The following is a 16,475-nucleotide window of genomic DNA, read 5'->3' as shown; positions in this document are numbered from 1 at the left end:
AAACCATACATTTAGTGGCAATATAATATTTTTTAACTTTTCCAGTTTGGAACATGTTCATGATTGGTTTCTTTCTGACTAATACCAAGGTGACCAACTCTTGCCAGCTTTGACCAAACCCTATTCATTGGCAATATGTTCCAACGGCTAAACGAATCTCCACACCGAAGTTTAACATGAAAATGAAGACATATGAGACCAAACCACACGAGTTGCCCAACCCATATCCCCCTTTGTGTCGAGCCAGATCCAGGCCTGGTTCTTTATGCTTCGTTTGGGCTGTAAACCCCAGAATGGTGGATCCTAATGATCAGACAGGCACAGATGGAGCTCGGCTTCATTGCAGCGTGTGTGTGTATACAGTGAAAAATGAGAGCTGGAACGATTAGGGTACATCTGTGCAGCCAAGTGTGCCTACTGTCTGCTGGTTCCTGGAGAAGGCCGGTGTTGGCCATGGAAGAGCTCACTAAGAGTGGGAGGCAAGGCAATCTGTTTGCTCCAGCTTGGCCTCCTTACAGCAGGGACCGTAAATGAACGCCAAGGGTCCACAGCTGGCGCTGTCAAACATCTGTCTCTGAGACCATGATAGCAAGATAAATATTTTACAGACCTGCTCTGGTGAATTAAGAGCGTGTTTACTGTGCCAGACTGATTTAACTCATGTGGACATGTAAGATCAGGTTCAGGTCTTTCATAAAAACATATTTCATATTTTGTGTCATTTAAAAGGAAGTAAAAACCCCAAGAGGCAATTTCTGCTGAAGACTTAGAGATAGTTTGGTGTTTGTCTACTCTGGAAGCTGATTGACCTAAATGTCTTTCTGGAAATACGTGTTGACTAAGGACATCTTGGTGCTAAAGACCAAGTCCAGTCTCAAGTTGGGTAAGTTTGGTTTTGGCCTAATATTTTGCTGGTCTAGTTGGTGAACCATTAAATTTTTTGAAGCTGGTTGACCAAAATATCTTTCTGGACAAGCTGGTTGACAAAGGAAGTCTTGGTGATGAAAAAATAAACCAAAACAAAACTATTCAGCATTAGTTCCAACTCAGTCCAACTCAAATGTGTCCAATCCTGCACCTGGAGGGCCACCTTCCCGACTTTAGTTTCGACATACCTGACAAGAAGTTTCTACCCCTCTTGACCTGGTTTAGATGTATTATTTAGAGTTGGAACTGAACACTGCAGGACATTGGTCCTCCAGGAGCAGGACAGGACCCCTGTGGCCTAGCTGATGAACAGCATGGCTATGCTGGTTTGGATTCTTGGAAGCTGGTTGATAAAGAACCCCTTGGTATACAAGTTACTACCTAACTAGTATCACCTGTTTGGAATTCAAAATCTAACACGGATTCTATTGTGGTTTCTCCCTTATGTCTCATTTTAAGACCTCAATGTGTCACCAGAGTTTAAGGTAAACCGTCCTTCATCCTACCTGAAACAGGACCATTTTTCTGTCCTCTTCTGCTCTCTTCTCCTCTATCTATGGATCCCAGTCTATCCTGGGCTTGTTGGTTGCGTTCCAGTGAGGTTCGGGCCTGCCAGTCCAAGGAACTCTTCATCTCCTCTAGGCCCATCATAGGTTGCCTCTCCAAGGAGGAAGCCTTGCGGTCAGAGGGGATGGGCAAGTTCCACGCCCCCTGGACACGAGCTGTCTGGCAAGGTGGAGGCGCTGGTGGTGGAGGCAGATCTAGGAAAGAAGCAGAAAGGACCATTTGAATTCAAACAATAGGTATGGCATTTCCATTTATGTACATCATACATTTATCATCATTTGACAGTAGGTGTCTTTTGTGTCTACATAAATGCCCTCAAAAGGGTAATATTGATTTCTTTCTGTTTGATAAATTATTATAATGGCTTGGATATTAGCTATTGCTACATGCATTTGCTTATGACCCCATCTGTCTCCTTTAACCAATGCTGACTTTAACATTAATTCAATAAAACATGCAAGAGAGATCTGCTATCTACTGTAAATCAGATTTTGCCCTTCAAAAGTGGTCTAAACCAAATTAATGAATCTGTGTTTTATTGCATACATAATTCATTAACTGAAATATTCAGTATTTTTGGTTTTGTCTTCATGGATTAAATTGATCTAAACTAAACTAGGCTTTGGAATTATCTGTTCTGTAAAAACTGGACTAAACCATACCATCAGCGCTGGCATCACGGCGGTGCGGAGCAGTGCCGGGGCCTTTGTGTTTGCGGGTGGGCCTTGCTGGCCTCTGGTGACCCAGGCTATGTGTGCCCACCGTGCTTCCATCTGTGGAGAATGGGCTAGCGGGACGGGGTCTATGAGGTAGACCTTTATCTGCAGGGAGCAAAGAGAGAACTTTGGTTATTCCATAATGTTATTGAAACGCTACTCACAGAGATGTTAAACGAATTTTGAAAGGGAAGCATGGCAGGATGCTCAGGAGGATGGCGGATAGCTTGTTAGTAGAAGCAGCAGAATCAATCAATAAATTTCATTTCTATTGCAAAGCCTGTTGGAGAAAAGGTTTAAGATTGTGGAAATGGTTTTATGAAGATCAGTAAGATCATTATGGAGTCAGAAAGAGGCTTGAAGTCAAACCTGAAATGCATAATAAAAGAATCTGAAGACATCAGTGCCAGATCTGTTTCCTGTTAATTAATTCCCTTGCAGTGTAAACGGCATCGCTTCACTGAAAGAGCAATAGCTGTCACCAACACCAGGCAAATCAATAAAGCTGTTAGTATTAGCACCGTGCTGCTTCACCAAGAGTTCACCAACGTAAAATCAGAAAGCAGATAAGAAGCATCATTCTGCTAAGAGTGAGCCATATTGCAGTTAGCAAACACCAGACTTCCAGACTTGAATTCCCGTTTCCTCCAAACAGACCTCTCTTGCTCAAACTTGTGCCGTCCAGACGGTAACCAGCCTTGTCTGCGGCCGCCACTAGGGCTTGTGCAAAGCTGCAATGGGTGAAGAGTGAGCCATCAGAGGAGCTGCCGGCACTGGATCTTCTGCTGGAGAAATTTCTGTCATCATCTTCTGAAGCCGAGCCCCAACCATTCACCATGGAGCCTGGAGGGGAGCGGCCGCATGGGTGTTAGATTGACCAGGTTTGCTAGTTTTAAATTCCAGAAAAACAGGACGTACTCTGAGATTTTACTTCATTAATATTTAAATGCTAATAAATTATTGATGCCCTTATAAAGGCAAATGGCAAACTAAATTTATCAGAGTAATATAATGGTGCTTTGGTGTGTGCTGGAAATTATTATTCTCTTATCTAAATAAAGATGTGTTTTATAGCACAGGTGAGTTATGTTTGATAAGAGATGAGTCAGCCACCTTTATAATTATTAGTTATTGCCATTTTTATGAAACTAATAAAAAAGACAAAATGATTGAGGAGGGAAGATTATGGAAAACATTAACAGCTAAAACAAAACAAAGAAGCAAAAAACCAAAGCACACAGACACAAAAAACAAACAAACAAACCAAAAAAAAAAAAACAGAAAAATAAAGATAAAAACAAAGGAAAACAAACAACAACAACCAAATCGCATCAAACAAAAATACAAAAGCAAAACAAACTGACTGAGGAGGGTAGAAAATGGAAAACACAGAACAGCCAAAAACAAAACAAAATATGAGACAAAATGAAAAAGAAAAACAAACAAAAAGAAATAAAGACAAAACAAACATACAGAATAAAGGCTTGAGTCAATGAATCACTGTTACATTACATTCATAATTTAACTAAAACTTTTATTAATTTTTGGTTCACTAATCCAAGCTAAGTTTTTTCTTCTTCTTCAGTAACATATCCTACTTTCATCCTCCATATAAATGTACACCCACCACCTGACTACACATCACGACCTCACTTCCTTTTGATTGCTCTGATGGGAAGGAATGCACGCACCTGTGCGTGGCCTGAGGTGAAGCAGCTGATATCGCACACAGAAACACACAGCATGATCAAAGCAACCACACGGCTACGTACTGTTCCTCTTCTTTGGCACTTGTCAGATTTATGGCATGGATTTTTTTGATTGATGGCAACCCAGCACAAACATCCTCGGGGAAGATGATGTGAGATGGCACAACTATTGTTTAATGATCCGAGAGGAAAGTTAAGAGGGTTACACTGGTTAATGTAGCCTGGGTAATATATATGGTTTCAAGTATGTTTCGAGATTTAATATCAAGCTAATTAGGTCTTGGTGACAGATTTATGACAAATATTGTTACAGTTTGTCAATGATAAAATACTTTCTATCCCAGACTAATATGCAGAAAAAGAACAAGCACTGTAGTATTGTAATGCTTATAGCTTAAAAAATGCAGCTTTTTAGAAATACTACTAAATAAATAGCTATTTATAAAAAGAATAGATAAATAATAATAATTTGTTTTATAATATAATATAAATATTATATTATAATATATATTATAATATGTGCAAATATAACGAACACTGCCCCGCAGCTTAATATGCAGAAACACCCCAAAAGACAAAAACAAAAAACAAAAAAAAGGCAGCATTAAAAAATATTTACTACTACTACTAAAAACTACAGTTATTTATAAAATAAATAAATAATATATATTGTTTTTATTATAAATAACATTTAAATAAAAAAAAATACTACTACTACTACTAATAAAAAAAAGTTCTTTATAAAAATAATAATATAAATTGTTATTATATTTATAGTTATTATTATTATTATTATTGAAAATCTGTGTAACTATATTTACAGTGTAAAGTAAATACAGCTTGTTGCATAAAACCCATAAAAAATCTTATTATAATACCTGCAAATATAACAAAGAATTTAAAAGCACCAACATACATTTAGTTTGTTTCTCTTGTCTAAAAAGGAAAAGAAGAATTGGAAGCAGACACACACACACGCACGCACACACACACACACACACACACACACACACACACACACACACACACACACACACACACACACACACACACACACACACACACACACACACACACACACACACACACTCTTCCTAGCAGTCTCTTTCTTTTAATTTCCACAGAAACTGCATACGGCTTTGTTTCGCTAAAAAAAGTTGAGTCCCTCGAGACTGTCTCTTAGCAAAGCAAGACTGCATATAATGAATTGGATGTGCTGGCAGAGACAGAGGCGGGTACAGAGCTCCACATCAGAGATGATGGCTCCTGCAGAATACCTGCACTATGCCTCAGCGCCTCCTGCCTCCTCCAGAGACTACATCCTCTCTAACAAGCAGCCACCTAAAACAGATTCCTGAAAATACCAAGCTTTCACTCTTCGCCATATAATAATGCTGCCAGCTGCAAAACAATAACAATTCTCCGTCCAAAATAAATTCTGGAACACATCCGCAAAACCAAATGTTTTTATACAGCGTGGCTCACCATCAAGAGAACTTCCCACAAATTCTTGCTATTTTGGAGTTGGCAGTCACGAACAACAATGTTTGAAGCTAGAATACTGTAGCTACTATAAATATGGGGCTAATACAAAAAATTTTATGGATTCAGTAACGTCTATTCTTGACACAATTGAAGCATCTTTCCATTCTGATAATCCACTGTTAATATTCACAGCTTGGCTAAATGGAGTTATGCAGGACTGTAAAACCTCATCGAATACCCTGCCTGCTACTAAAGCTGATTTACACTGCCCCGAGCCCTCATCTGCATATTGTTAAGCATCGTAATCATTTCCCTTGACGAGCAGGCGGAGATGCCTGCCTCAGGACACGTGGCCTCACACTCTGCAGTCGGTGCAAGGTTTTATGGGAGCAAAGTGGAGCAGGACAGTGAGCTCACTGCTCACATTACAACTCCCATAAAACACCCTCACTATTTCACAAACTCACAAATTGTGTATGCAATAAATAATGAAACACAATAAAGGAAAATATGTTCCAGTGATTTTTATTTCACCTTAACTAAGCTGCCGAAAAGAAAGAATTGTTTAATCTCTTTTATTCTTTTCAGAGAGGACAAATCTCTGCCTTTGGGTCTGGCAGCAACCTGGCACTAGTGTAGTGTCAGTATGGTGCTGCTGTGGGCAAAAACAAAGAACACTGGTGGAAGAAGTGAAAGGAAGCTGTCAAGAGTGTTACAGGAGGACACAGACATCACTGAACAGCACTTGCTTTGTGTTTCACCAGATATCTCAGTCCAGAGAGGAGTATCTATCTGTCTGTCTGTCTGTCTGTCTGTCAACCCATGATAATGCATTCAAGTAGAATGATAATGAATACATCTCTGCCTGATTAGAGGAACACCACTGGCCCATTTTGCCGATCCTGTGGTAAATTGGAGAACAGAGGACTTTTAGTTTCTAACCCCGCAATGTCATACCCTTCACGTGTCCCCTATGACAGACGGCCCATAAAACCCTTTCAATAAGTTGTAAAATGGAAATGGTGCCTCCTGTCTTCAATGGGGAAATGGAGCCATAAACGTGAGATTTATTCAAAATCTTCATGGGAAAATGTGGGCTGTGAAGGCTGTGCTTGAGTAAAATCATTTTGCTACTTCTTCATATATAGAAAACTTACAACAACAATAACAATATAAAAATACAGTAAAAAGAGTAATATTGTGAAATATTCCTACAATTTCAAAGAACTGTTTTCTATTTGAAAATGTTTTAAAATGTAATTTATTCATGTGATAACAAAGCTGAATTTTTGTTGCTAAACAAAGTACTATTTTTAATTATAATAAAAAAAAACCTTTCTGACTTTAGTAAATATTAGGGCTGTGCGTTAACACAAATTAATTGTAACGGCACTAATTGTATTAATGTGTGATTAATGCAATGTGCATTTTCTGTTTGACCCGTGGCCTAACCCGTATTTGAACAGTGTTGCCAATTTAGTGACTTTTCAGACCCCTTTAGTGACTTTTTTTTTGGTTTTGTTTTTTTCAAAAAAGTGCCTATAGACAAAAATATATAGTTTTTCTCACACCTACACCCCCGCGAGAGCAAAATCTCCCCTCCCACAATATCTCGCATCCATATTTGTTCATGCCCATGTTGAAAAGTATTAGTTCAAGGTACATTTAGAACGGATAAAAATGTACGATTAAGTTGCGATTTTTTCATGAGTTAACTCATGACAATCATGCGATTAATTGCGATTATTTAAATTGATTGACAGCCCTAGTGTGTGTGTGTGTGTATATATAGTTGATATATCTTCCCACCATACATATCACCCCCTCACCCCCCATGCTGACTTTGCTTTGAGTCTTTTAGTCTGTTTCTCATAACAGTGATTAGAGTTTATCCCCAAATGCCTGAACAAACTGGATTTCAGTGTGCACATTTTCAGGTGAGATGGGAAAACAAAACAACATGCACCCACCACACACGTGAGCATAATGACAAACAATGCAGCTATTTGCAGACAAGCAGAGCAAAACAGTATTTTACCATGCTAGGGCAAACAAAGCCACCACACGCAGTACACATGTGAATAAACCATGACCAGTTTCCATATAAACATCAGCAGTACAATCTCAAAGTGCCCGCTGGACTGAAATATGCTGCTTTTAGATTAGATATCAGTACCTCTGTTTTATTGTCTTATCTTAATGCTGTACATGCTGTTGAATTGTAATTTGATATGTGGGTAGATCATATCGTTTGGTGTCTCTGACCAAATTAACTGCATTTTAATTAACTTTTTAAATAAAAAAATTATATTGATTTTTGTCTCTACTGTCCATGCTGGGTTCAAACTGAGTCCTGAAATGATTTAAAAGAGATCGAAATACCAGATTATGAGGACAACGGATGAGATAATGAGCAAATGAAATGAACACCTCTTCACTGAAAGAACGCAGTCTGCACAGGACATCTAACTGCACCAAACTGAATAGTTTAAAGGTTTAGCACTTTATGCTCTTTTTGAAGAACTTCAGAAAGTCCTTTCAAAGGAAAAGTGAGAAATTAATCAAAAACTGTACACTTACCCGTAACAGAGCTGTCTAAGTTGTCCATGCTGGAGCCTGGCGTCTGTTCGATGCCCCTAATTGGTGGCGACATATCATATCCTTCATCCTCCTCCTCATCGTCGTCTTCGTCAGGGAGGTCTGTCTCAATATCGGACACTAGGGTGCTGGAGACGTAACCCACGGGTGGAGTGGGGGCCTGGGGCGGGTAAGGCCCACCCTGCACGTGCCTATGGAGAATTCAAGAAGTCTAACATAAACATTACATGCTTTTTTTGCATAACCAAGCAAAAGCTTCAAGGGTTGTCAGCAGGAGACAAAGGGTGTCAATGAGCGACAAGCCTAGACAAAAGAGAAATGCGTGGTGTGTGCTGTCTGTCAGGCGAAATGTGGTATTCCTAGAACATTCCTTGTCATCTCTCCGATGAATTGGAACAATTCGGCTAATTCAGCAGCTACACGGTCTGCATGCTAACACAATGACCTACTAATTGCAGCTTGAAGAGGATACAATGGCAACCACCACAGGCATGTCTTTGCTGTGACTGTCACCCACTAGACAGCTAGGTCCTATGACAGCTCCACTGTGTGTCTATATATGTGTGTATCAGTGTGTTTTTGTGCAGTGCTGCTGCTGCTTTGATGCGGTCTTTGCCAGGATTTGGATATAATTATGGGCTCTTTCCAGTCGTCACAAACATTCTATGAGCAACATACTCATTATGGCAGTAACATGACATCTTCCTCCTGACAAGTGGAGGCCGTTCCATCACAGTGTCAACTGTAATAAGAGGAAGTCGGCTTCTCTTGGAAAGAGGTTGAAGCATAGCTTTAGCACGGGGGCTTTAAAAAAATGTGTTACGCAGTCTGTTTTTTTTTCTTTTCATATTTAATCCAGCTACATTCATTCATTTAAATCATGCATTTATTGAAAATGACTAACAAATGCGGTCCATTAAAAACTGATTTTTAAAAAATTCTGTTTAATTCAGTTTGTGCTAGTAAAAAGGAAGCCAGTTAAGTGAAAAAAAAAAAAAAAAAAACAGCTCACTTTCATTGAATCTTCAATGTTAAATAGTCATTTTTTTATTTTACAATTGCATTTAGTGCCTCTAGAGCCCAAACTTTTTACAACAAAGGGCCAAAATGCAATCTTGGAATGTAAGTGTTGCATTATACCCTATAATATTAAACTACATTTTAAAATCAAATTCACATCTATTATCTACATTTTAGTGTAACGAGATCTTACCAAGTCTGTTTAGTCATGTCCAACTGGTAAGCGCGGGTTAGCTCATCTAGGTGGGCTTGGAGCATGGGCTGTATTTCTTCACGTGGGGATGGGCTCAGTGTGGCTGTGGACTGTTTGCCAAAGGAAACTGCTGCAGGTGAGGAAGCCACACCCCTTATGGGAGGAGTGGGCACCCGTTCGTCCTCTTCCTCCAGCTCATCTTCTAAACCCTGATGGAGATACGTCTGCACTGGCAAGGGTGGGCCCCAACCATCACTATCATATCTGGAACAAATGAGCATAGAAACAAAATGAAAACGGACCACAGACAGGTCCCTGTGGCACCCCACCAATAGTTCTGTGTTAGGTATGATAAAAAGCAATCTTATTATTATTATTATTATTATTTTTAGAAATGTTACTCTAGCTAACAGTTATGGATATAGTGAGACTCAGGTTTAGCAACATGTTAATGGTGTAAATCTTGGGTTAAATGCAAAAAATCTAGAGGGATTTTGCAGCTTAACTTGCTCTTTAATACAGGCTGATCTGGCAGACTGGCTGCATTTTTTTTTATTTCCCAGAACTGTGCTTATACATGCTGAAATAATGCATGCCATAAAGCTAGCATTCATTAGAGGAATTTGTCAGTGCACATCCCGTAGGACATAACAGTTTTAATCTGAAGCCATTAAAGACAGTGGCAAGATTTACAGCGTAGAAGACTACTCATTTGCTAGAGAGCCTATTAAGCCCAATGACTCTCCGAGATGGAAATTAACAGGGTTGAAAGGCAAGCACACCTCTCCAGCAGGATATTTAATTTGTTTCACCACCTTCATGTTTTCTTTTAACTGTACAGATGGGGTGACAATGATGTCAGACAAGAGTGGAGTGCCATACGTAGAAGGCAAAATTGTATTAAAAGTTGCTGAGCGTGAGCAGTTTGTCTTACAGGTCTATAAAATTACATCTTGTCTATTTATAATGGACAACAAATAAAAAATTTAGTGCTAGTGGTCTGATTAACTCACTAAAGAATAAATAAATACCATTAGCAGATATACTGATAATATATTAGCTATTCTTTGAACAATTTCTTACAAACATTGCGGCCAGTTTTATTTTAAACCACCATTTTTATCACTTGATATGAAAAATCCAATGCTTAATTACATGGATCATAATCTTTAGATATTATAGATGTGACCATTGAATTTGCAGTATACAGTAGATTGTCACTATTACTTGTACTGAGTAGAGTGGAATGAGTGACTCTGAACCCTACCCTCCTCCGTCATGGTGTCCATAGTGGTCCATCTCTGTGCCTGGAAGAGGGTGGACAGGAGGGGGAGGGAGTGGAACATTAGCCCAGTTGGAGCCATTCATCTTGGTGGGCTTGGCGTTTGCTTTGGTCTTCTTCTTCTTTCCGCCTTTCCCACCTACAATAGCAAAAGTTGGGGATACTTGTTAGAGCTTAAATGCAGAATGATGTCACATGATTAGACAATTTCCATGTTTTCATCTTAAAAATAAAATTGATTTCCCACGACATGTCTTGAAATTCTCCATGCTAAGTGAAGGCTCTTGCAATGCCATTGTCAAATGCAAATGCTTGTATGTTAGAATGTACAACTCCTCTGTACACAACTGCTTTCAGAATCTCAAGGCTGCGTGGTGAAAAAAACAGTTTGCAGCATGTCAATGGCTCAAAGACTGAAGACTCAAAAAAATTACTGAGAAAAAACCTTTGACCTCATTTTAACTATGACTGCTATTCATGCAACTTGCTGGAATATATTTGTTTACAACCCTATTCTATGAATATGCACTTTATTTTCTTTACTCTAAGAAAAAGTATTGAGAAAGTAACAGAATGTGTCGAAGATGGAAAGAAAAAAGCCTGTTGAACTGAATATTATGCATCCACAATCTCCCTGGACAAAAGATTTGGCAAATTATGCACTTGCCCAAGAACAAGTATGAAGGATAGTAATTAATCACCCTTCTGTCACAATCTAATTAACAAAACCAAATAAAACAATAACACATTAAGAAATATGAAACGATGAATGTTATCCACATACTCCAAAGAAGACTCTACACAAATCAGGCATAATTCAAAACATTAAATTACTACGCCCGCCGCTGGCAAACTCGACATGACCAGTGCATTGCCGCATGTTGCCAGATCCTTCCGTGTCTCAAGCCAGGCATAAAATAGCTGAGGTTGATGGAGTCAGACACATGGCCAAATGCAAACAGGGGGGAAAACCTTCACTGGCAGCACTTGTGCTGTATTGGATCCTATCTGTCATCATGTGCCTCTGTCTGCCAATGGCCTCTAATTGTCCCTGCCGCCTCAAAATGTTCCGATTCAGGCAACCCTGTGGCTTCAGACCTCATGTTATTTAATATGATGCCAGGACTCTGACAGGGCTATACATTAAATCCCAAAAATTCTTTATAAAAGCCATGTTGAATCACATTCAAGGGCTATGAATAGACTATCTTCCCTGGAACTTAAAGGAATATTTCACCCAAAAATGAAAATGATGTTCCAAAACTCACTCCATATGACTTCTGTGAAAACCAAATAAAGAAATTTGAATAATTGTGCTGGTCAATGAACTGAATTAAAGATTGAGGCTGTCACGCTTCAAAAAAGATGCAAATTCAACATAAAAGTGGTCCCTATGACTAGTACTTTAAGATTTTATAGTATTTTATGATAAGTTTGTGTTAAAAACAATTCCAAATTTAAGTAATTTACTGGCAAAAAGAACTAGTTAATGAGACACATTCTTATGAATCTTTTCAAACAACTGGTGGTTTCAGTACGATACCTAGAGAGCAACCAGAAATGAGCAACCAGTCATAAAAAATAAAGAGAGAGAGAGAGAGAGAGAGAGAGAGAGAGAGGGGGGGTGTTTTTAAAATATAAATTTTTGGTTGCACTGTTCCTTTAAGAAAAGCAAAATCAAGTATGAAAGAGCGAGCACAAGAGGATGAGTACTGTAGCTATGCACAGTTTAAGGCAGATTTGTCATACGATGGCTGACGTTTATGATACTCTCGGCAGCCGGCCTATTAGAGAGCGTTCTCATCACCAGAACTTCCCCCCTAATGTTCCCCAATTCCTACGACCCGACCGAGGGAGAGCAGGAGGCATTAGGAGTCTTGCGGAGGGATGGAAGTGTCAAACGAAGATGAATAAAGCATAGTAGTAATAAAAAAATAACAACAGGCTAGAGGCAGAAGTGGCTGGAGTGGGGGGGAAGTAATTGGGTTTCCTAATCGTTCCTCTGGGTGACGCGTGGCATCAGCCAATAAATGGAGAGATGGCGTGATTACTCAAACACTCCCTCTCTTTCTTTCCTTCTTTCTTTCTCCTTCTGTTTGTCGAGTAGAGGGCATCAATAATGTAAACAAGTCTCTGCTGAGGAGTCGGGCAGCTCCAGAAATGACCAATGTAGGAAATGTGAGGAAAACAGCGAGGAAGGGTGCCGTGGGATGGCAGAGACTCGACTGACAAACATGAGGTCGCTTTCTGAATAAGGGCCAAAGCAGGCCAGCGAAGAGGCAAAGGAACTTGGCTGTGATTCATAACTTATAAAGTTTCACACCGTTAACACATCAATGAGAACTTGCTCAACTCTGACCTGTTCTATCTTGTACAATGAATTATGATCTAATTGCATGTTACGGTAAGAAAAAGAAGTAATAACAGTATTTGAAAATAATTATCTTTTAATGGGGCAGTACTAAGACTTTATGGGCTTTTGTACTGTATTACAGGGAATGCATGTGTTTCTGATTAGGTTTTTTTAGTTTTTCAAAGCAAGGTTGTAAAATTTTTACTCAAAACACATGTGTGAAACAGCAAACAAATGGGTGAAATACGTTTTAATGTTTTCACTCTCTTTTGAACACCTTTAAATCAAAGAACCATGATCTTGGATATAAAGTGAAACCCTGATTTGTCAAAAAATATTATCAAGTACTGAACAGATTCATAGTTTTTGTGTGGAAAAGATTCACTGCATGGGATCAATACTAAAAGTACAATTATTTCAGAATTATTTGGGACAGTAGGCCAAAGTGACTCATAGCAAACACAAAGTATACTGTATACAGTATGTTTGCTTGGAAACAATCAAGTTATAATACCCTTTAATACATAAAATTTATAATACATATTTTTGTCTTCAACAATGCATACTTCAAATGTAATCTCTGTCATTTATTTACAATACAGTAAGTGAATTTATTTATTTTGCACCTACATGCAAAACTATCTTGAGATGGAAACAAATAATAAAGTAAAAAAAGAAATACAACTGTTTTCAACAATGATAATAAGAACTGTTTCTTCTATACATAATTAAATTTAAGTATCTCTCTCTACATATATAATTCAATTCAATTCAATTGTAATATTTTACATAATTACTTGTTTTAATGTATTTTGACATTTAAATGGTAGTGTATATTTCCAAAATTTGTATAACTTGACAAAAGTTTTCATGTTAATGAGTTTGCTACATATAGAGCACACATACGATATCTCATATCATTACAGCCCTTAAAATGCCGTACAAAGGTTAAACAAGATCAGATTGATTTGATTTGGTCAACTGATCTCTATCTTCTAAACAATCCCTGGCTGAAGAGGTTGAGATGTTTGACCTAAATCTACCCTTGGAGTAGATAGGAGTGGAGTGTAGCCCATGAAACACTTGAGCCAGATGCTTGGAGAGCTTCCCATCTAATGTCTGAGGCTGCGTTGGATTACTGCACAGTTAAAGCACTGGCATGAAACTTGATTAGAGAGGAGAAAAGAGAGCCACGATGGACACGAGACGAGAGGATGGGGGCCGTCTCTACGTCCTATAAATGACATTGTAATTTTCAGTACATGAATTTTATTGTAGCTTGTAACCATTAAAGGGAGGAATTGGCTCAAATCAAGCTGCTCAAGTGCATGTGTGCATTTCCGAGTGTTTTCTTTTACTTTGAAACAGTAACCAATGACAAAACAAACCTATTCTTAAATCAAAAACACACTGGCATTGTTAACACAAGGTTAACGACAATGTCAAAAGATGGAATTACAGCGTGTGCAACAGGTCAAATGGAGCCACAAGATAAAGGTTGAGTGGATCGTGTCATGCTCCATTTCTCCTTCGTTTCTTTTTCATTTAATTTTTGACTTTTTCACTTCAGCAATAATCTGCCAAGCGTCTTCTTTAAAGAGACCAAACTTAAGAAAGCATTTAAGATTAACTACAGTTTAAGTTGGAAATTTTATTTTCAGTTCTATGTTTAAAAAGTGGTAGAATATGTATCATAAATATTCCATACATATAATTTAGTACCATAAAAATTCCCACGTGAGCAGCATCAGAGTGCTTGTTACTACTTATCTATCTATCTTACTACTAGAAACCCTCTTATTTGATATAAAATGGCTTTTTTGAAAAACGGGAATTTTCCATCCAGGCTATCACACAATGGCTGCAGATCCATTACACACCACCAACTATGAACAAAACAATTAAAAAACAAACCCATACTATTGGCAGTATAGAGCAGGAGTCATGGCGTGTGCACCACGGTTAGTGGAGGTGAAAGGGGAGAGGGGCAGACTGAAGGAAAGATGCGGGTGGGCTGCTGACCCTGGACCGGTGAAATACCAACCTGACAGACTGTTGCTCCGATCTGAGCTGTTGTGGGAGCTGGTGGTGCTGAAATCCTTGCTTGATTGGTTGTGTGGCATTCTATTAGGACAAATCCGTCAGCCAATCGGTTTAGTCAGGAATGAAAAGGAGTGCTAAGTGGAGGCGAAGGGCAAAAAAGTTGGCATCAGGTGGAGGGCAAGATGGCACAAGCGCATGCAAGGACGTGCAGTTAGAGCAACAAGCAAAGCATTGATCTCACACACAACTCCTATTTAAAATTACTATTCTTTCTAATCTAACAATTACTTTTAATACTTTTCGATTTGTTCTCAAACCAATGCGAGTTAAGGCATTATTAGAATAGTCTGTTCAATAATCTATATTGGAGAGTTTATATACAATTCTATAAAATTAATATAATATAATATATACAAGTTGCTGCCTTGATAAATTATTCTAAATCATTCACTTACGATGATTTCTTTCTTTCTGCATTCATTTATTTCTGTATTTATTTATTTATTTATTTTGGTTAGGATGCTGCCTATTTAGGTAGCTGACAACATAGTAGCTCACTAGGTTCTGGAACAGAGCCCTAATTGCTTTAAAATCTCTCAATTTGTCTAATTTCTTTGGAAAGTGTTTCATTCAGAGGTTAACAACATACATTAGTGATAATTATCCTGGAATTAATTCTATTGGTTGGCAAGTTAACCAGTTCATAGAAACATTTATACAAGTGATTTACAGTTAGAGGTTTATTCAAGTCCAAATGAAAGTGGAAATGGTTTTTAATTGCGTTAAGGAACATCTCAATTTATCATTCGTTTCAACTGTGGAGAAAACGTTCATTAATATGGATAGTAGCACTTTTTTGCTTAAAAAAAAGAAGAAGAGTGCATTTGTCTAAAAGCTTTTCAAAATAGAATAAATCTTGGCTAATGATGTTACATTCTTGTAGCCCAAAGACAATTTAAATAATAAATGCGGTTGGTCGGAAACACATTTGAGGGTCATGGATTTTGTTTTGTTTTGATACTAATTCTTATTGTTCCTGAATGTCAGAAAAATGCAACATTAATACAAAGATGGTCAAATTAACACTGATATAACCTCAGGCAGTTTCTAGAAATAGAGCAACTGGCTTTGTTTCAAAAGATTTTGGATGCCAAAAACGCACAAACAAGCTCTCTCTTACACACACACACACACACACACACACACACACACACACACACACACACACACACACACACACACACACACACACACACACACACACAGACCCGTGGCCCTTCAGCCCGACTCACTGTTGTTGCAGGAGTTCTTGTCTGGCAGTGAGTAGCCCAGGTTGGCCATTTCCTGCTTGGCCTGTAAGGCGGTCTTCCACTGGGCCTCAGGCAGATCGACGGCCAGCTCATGAATGCTGTTGGAATGGAGGATCTGGGTGGTGGCGTAGGGCGTGGCCTGGGAGGCGGGGCTTGGACTGCCGAATCCACCTTTGGTAGTGAAGTCAATGCTGCTGTAAATGGCTCCGTCTGAAAGCATGGTGCCTGTCTTATCGGCCTGGGCACTGGGCATCACGTCTGTGTGGACCAAG

At 38.7% G+C, this 16,475-nt stretch overlaps 1 protein-coding gene across 1 annotated transcript in view; it reads right to left on the bottom strand.

Moving 5' to 3' along the window:
• Positions 1-16,475, bottom strand: part of LOC109111957 (roundabout homolog 2-like) — a 64,743-nt gene that overhangs the window by 201 nt on the left and 48,067 nt on the right. The window contains 10 exon segments of the mRNA XM_042757413.1: positions 1,434-1,688; positions 2,157-2,315; positions 2,868-3,053; positions 7,985-8,193; positions 9,216-9,479; positions 10,483-10,636; positions 14,895-14,982; positions 14,985-15,005; positions 15,008-15,027; positions 16,186-16,461. Of these exon segments, the coding sequence (XP_042613347.1) occupies positions 1,434-1,688; positions 2,157-2,315; positions 2,868-3,053; positions 7,985-8,193; positions 9,216-9,479; positions 10,483-10,636; positions 14,895-14,982; positions 14,985-15,005; positions 15,008-15,027; positions 16,186-16,461 (1,632 nt within the window).

This window comes from Cyprinus carpio, chromosome A5, assembly GCF_018340385.1.
Source record: "Cyprinus carpio isolate SPL01 chromosome A5, ASM1834038v1, whole genome shotgun sequence".
Classification (NCBI taxonomy): domain Eukaryota; kingdom Metazoa; phylum Chordata; class Actinopteri; order Cypriniformes; family Cyprinidae; genus Cyprinus; species Cyprinus carpio.
This window is presented reverse-complemented; position numbering and strand designations above follow the sequence as displayed.